This window comes from Notolabrus celidotus, chromosome 11 (genome assembly GCF_009762535.1).
Source record: "Notolabrus celidotus isolate fNotCel1 chromosome 11, fNotCel1.pri, whole genome shotgun sequence".
Lineage (NCBI taxonomy): Eukaryota > Metazoa > Chordata > Actinopteri > Labriformes > Labridae > Notolabrus > Notolabrus celidotus.
In genome coordinates, this window is record NC_048282.1 from 12,807,470 (window position 1) to 12,812,469 (window position 5,000).

At 47.6% G+C, this 5,000-nt stretch overlaps 1 protein-coding gene across 1 annotated transcript in view; it reads left to right on the forward strand.

Moving 5' to 3' along the window:
* The window catches only part of myt1b (myelin transcription factor 1b), a 30,461-nt gene extending 27,909 nt beyond the window's left edge, over positions 1-2,552 (forward strand). Inside the window, 2 exon segments of the mRNA XM_034695515.1 lie at positions 881-1,024; positions 1,186-2,552. Coding sequence (XP_034551406.1) covers positions 881-1,024; positions 1,186-1,329 — 288 coding nt within the window. The 3' untranslated portion in view covers positions 1,330-2,552.
* Positions 2,553-5,000: the final 2,448 nt, after the last annotated feature.

The following is a 5,000-nucleotide window of genomic DNA, read 5'->3' on the forward strand; positions in this document are numbered from 1 at the left end:
CTAAGGCTGTCTCTGTGCCCTCCCCATGTGTCCACTGGTCTAAGGCTGTCTCTGTGCCCTCCCCATGTGTCCACTGGTCTAAGCCAGTCTCCGTGCCCCACCATGTGTACTCTGGTCTAAGCCTGTCTCTGTGCCCTCTCACGTGTCCTCTGGTCTAAACCTGTCTCTGTGCCCTCTCACGTGTCCTCTGGTCTAAGCCTGTCTCTATGCCCTCCCCATGTATCCTCTGGTCTAAGGCTGTCTCTGTGCCCTCCCCATGTGTCCACTGGTCTAAGCCAGTCTCCGTGCCCCACCATGTGTACTCTGGTCTAAGCCTGTCTCTGTGCCCTCTCACGTGTCCTCTGGTCTAAACCTGTCTCTGTGCCCTCTCACGTGTCCTCTGGTCTAAACCTATCTCTGTGCCCTCTCACGTGTCCTCTGGTCTAAGCCTGTCTCTGTGCCCCCCCTACGTGTCCCCTGGTCTAAGCCTGTCTCTGTGCCCCCCCATGTGTCATCTGGTCTAAGGCTGTCTCTGTGCCCTCCCCATGTGTCCACTGGTCTAAGCCAGTCTCTGTGCCCCACCATGTGTACTCTGGTCTAAGCCTGTCTCTGTGCCCTCCCACGTGTCCTCTGGTCTAAGGCTGACTCTGTGCCCCCCCCTACGTGTCCTCTGGTCTAAGCCTGTCTCTGTGCCCTCTCACGTGTCCTCTGGTCTAAACCTGTCTCTGTGCCCTCTCACGTGTCCTCTGGTCTAAGCCTGTCTCTGTGCCCCCCCTACGTGTCCCCTGGTCTAAGCCTGTCTCTGTGCCCCCCCATGTGTCATCTGGTCTAAGCCTGTCTCTGTGCCCCCCCCCCCCCCCCCCATGTCCTCTAGTCTAAGCCTGTCTCTGTGTCACTGCAGATCTCATCCATGGAGAAGAACCTGAAGAGCATCGAGCACGAGAACAAGATGATCGAGGAGCAGAACGAGGCTCTATTCATGGAGCTGTCGGGTCTGAGCCGCGCCCTGATCCGCAGCCTAGCCAACATCCGCCTGCCACACATGGTGAGCCCTCGCACACACACTTAGACACACTGAGACACACAGACACTCACACACACCCCTCTGATTGATTTCATGCATGTGTTTGGAGGTGAATCAGACCAGCACACTGCCCCTTGTGTCCCTGCTCCTCTCAGCTGTGATTGGTTGTCGTTTGTTCTCAGCAGGAGCCAATCACAGAGCAGAACTTCGACCGCTACGTGAGCACGCTGACCGACATGTACACCAACAAGGACTGCTTCCAGAGCCCGGAGAACAAGGCTCTGCTGGAGAGCATCAACAAAGCTGTGAAGGGCATCAAAGTCTGACGCTCCTCACACACACACATACAAACACACACACAGACAAACACATACACACATGCTGGGAGAGAATGCACACTGTCCTGAAGCACTGGAGCGTGACGGAGACGAGAGATGTTGAAATACTCGACGATATATTGAAATATGATTTAAAAACAAAAAGGGAATTCAGGTTTTTTAAATAAACGGCAACTTTAAAGAAATCATCCCAGGGAGCACTCTGAGAGAGGAAGAGGACCAAACCAGACCAGGACCCGGACCAGGACCCGGACCTGAACCAGGACCCAGGACTCTGCAGCGGAGCAGGTGGAGCAGAGAGAAGAACGTATCGTTTATTCTGCTGTGTGTTTACCTGTCGTCTCTTTGTGTCTGTGGAGGACGCTCTGCACGATGAAGAGGAGGACGCTCTGCACGATGAAGAGGAGGACACACATGAAGACTGTCCTGTGATTCATCACCACACACACACACACACACACACACACACACAGGTTATTTGTGTGTTAGTGTGTCTGCTCTGCAGCACAGACGTCAAAAGACAGATCCAGGATCAGTGTTTGATACCATGAGTCAGCCCCGTGTCTTTTTTCCGACCTGAGACGGTGAAGACGATGATGATGATGAAGATTATGATGATGATGAAGATGATAGTGATAGTGTGCACACATTCTGATCAGTTAGTCATATCAATAGTATTTATCACCATAGGAATTGCACTTCATTTCAATGAGTAGTTTTGTGCTCTAATAATTATTGTTATATATGAATTATTTAAACGTGTGAACTTTAAATTATTGCCGTTTATGTTATTGAGGTTTATTTATTTGAAGCAATCTATTTATTATCTTTGTTTTTGTAACACGCTGCGGAAGCTTCTGTCCTGATTCTGCCGTGGTGGCGCTCCGCTCGCCTCGGTGAGAATCAAAAAGAGATTTTGTTGAGTACTTTTTAAACCTTTTTAATTGCAGATGTTTTATAACTGAGAAAATCTTTTGATAATATTACTAAAGTTATTTTGGGGTTGTTTTCTCCTTCGCTCTGTTTTCTTTTGTTACAGTCAGAAATCCACGTCTGAGAAAAAGAAAATGTATTTATTATTTATTGAATATGAAAGAAATGGACTGATATGGCTGTATATTTATTTTGTTATTTATGTGCGTGATGTGACGGTTGAGTCTGAGTAGTCCTAAATCCACTGCTAATATTTAAATAAAGAAACCTTACAGACACTGTTTGATTACTTAGGCCAGTAGACAAACCAGCAGCTGATTGTAAAGGAGCCGACAGCAGCGCGGCTGTGAGCTGCTCTTCACTCTGTGAGTTTGATTTTGTCAGGTTAACAAACTAAACATAGAGTTAAAAATTTTACCTCTCCCGAGCGCTTTGTAGCGGCCAGCTCTGGCTCACACACACACACACACGCACACACACACTCTGAGACGTAGTGTATGCTTTCATGGTGCAAACACAGAGCTGTGATCCGGCTGAGGCTCAGGCTGGATGTACAACACACAGCCACGCATACCGACCCTCCAGGACACTGTAGGACGGCCTCCTTTGACTAACTCCTGTCAGATAAACACACACACCCTTGTAGCCTTACTCTAGATTTTAATTTTTGATGCACAAAGTGCCACTGAAAATAAAAAGAGAAAAAAAAAGAGAGCTCAATTTCTTTCCTGATCCTTCTTCGCATTTCTGCAATGTACCAACGTCTGGTCCCGGAGCGGCCATGACGCCACAGAGTGCTGATTGTTTCAGATGCCTTTATTTCTCTGCCAAAATGGCCATTAGTACACGATATATACATTCTGTATAAATAGATTTTAAAGATACTATATATAAGAATATAAACATACATATATTTTTCCAGTGTAATTGTTGACTCTTCTTCTTGTATGACCTGATCAGAGCATTACAGGCTGTGCAGAAGAGATGTGAGTTCTACTGAAAGGAGGCAGTTACACCTTATTTACAAAGACCTGCTGAACTGTGGCTTTAAACACAACATTCAGTCGAGCTGACGCTGAGTAGGCGCTGATAAAACAGTCCCGGTGTTTTCATGGTTTCCTTTTCTTTCTTTGTCTGTCTCAAACATCTGCTGTTTGTTGTTCTACTCGATCTCGATCTAGCTGGTTGTCATGTGTATGTACAGAAAAAAAGATGATGCCTCTGAATAATGTTCTGCACACAAGCTGCGTTTCCACTGCAGGAACTTTCTCCAGGGACCAGGTACTCTAGGAAGAACTCCTGGGTCTAAATAAAGTTCCAGGAACATGATATTTTAAGGGTCCCTGCTGGGTGCTGATACTCTCTGAGAGACATTTGGGGGGCGGAGCCTGAAGTACATACTGCAGGCATCCATCTTTCTTTAGGGGTCTTCAGGGCAAACACAGACACCAGGGACCTGGAGGAACCGTAAATCCTTGAAAAGTGGTTCCTGGGATTTAAAGTCCCGGATACTTTTGGTGGAAACGCGGCTTTAGTGTGTGTGTGCAGTTATTGTGTTGTTGCTGGTGAGGCCTGCTCGCTCTGTGATGTTAAAACCATCCAGTAGGAGGTGCTAGTGTAACCTGCCTCTGACCTGGTGCAGCTGCTGTGGTGTGCAGTTCGACCTGTGTGTAACTCTGATGTCAAAGGCATGGTGTTCATGTGCTTATAGCCAATGTAGAATGAAACTGTGCACTTTCTGAATAACCGTAAAAAATGCCAGCATTTGAGTCTCGACTTTTAAGAACCCCAATAGATCGCGAGCAATAGCAAAAACTCCCCTCCCCCCCTGCAGGAGGGAGGGAGGGAGGAAGGGGGGAGGGGTCGTCTCACCTGTTTGTTGCTTGATGTACAAAAAAACATGTCGGATAGAGACGTCTCTTTGATTCAGGGGGTTTGTAAGTTTCTTTTCCAAACATAACCAAAAGAGATTGACAGAGAGCAGAGTCTGGTTCTCAGGTGACCGGGTGGGGGGCGGGGGGGTGGGGGGGTCAGCTGAGGCTGGAGGCGCTGGCAGCGGCTGCGTGGAGGCCTCATGTGGAAAGAGATGAGTGTGTGGGAGGGAGGAAATTGATTTGCCGGGATACACAATCTCCCCTTGTTTCAGGAGGAGGCGTTTGTTGCATAAATACGTGTCCATCACTCAAAGAATGTCAGAGCTCCTCGTGACTTCAGCCCCCTCCTCATGTGCCGTGTAACCTTTCCTCAGGAAAGACAGTTTTGATGCATTTGGTTAACAAAGTAGCATTTTCCTCCTCTGTCGAAATGCACGAGAATTCAACCCCAGAGTGTCAAGACTGTGAATATTCTCCTAACTTATTTGATATGGCATGACCCCTTTTAAACTGCTTGATGAAATTGTCTACTGAGGTATGTAAATGAAGAACACTGAGGCCATGAAAGCAGAGCGTTTTCACTAAATGTCAGCTGAGAGCAGAGGCAGCCTTCGGTTGTGTGTTCGCCCACGCTCTCTGTGTTTTCTGATTTCCATAAAAGTCCTGAGTGATAGAGGATTCTTCTTTAAATAAGAAACTAACCGGTCAGGGCCCCGTTTCCCTGAAGCACCAGGATGATACATGTTTAACTCTTTCAGGGAAACCAGCCCAGACCAAAACCTAGCTCTGTTTTCAAACGGGAGGGGGGCACACCTTCACGCTAGCTGCTTGTTAGCTTCAGACCATGGACTA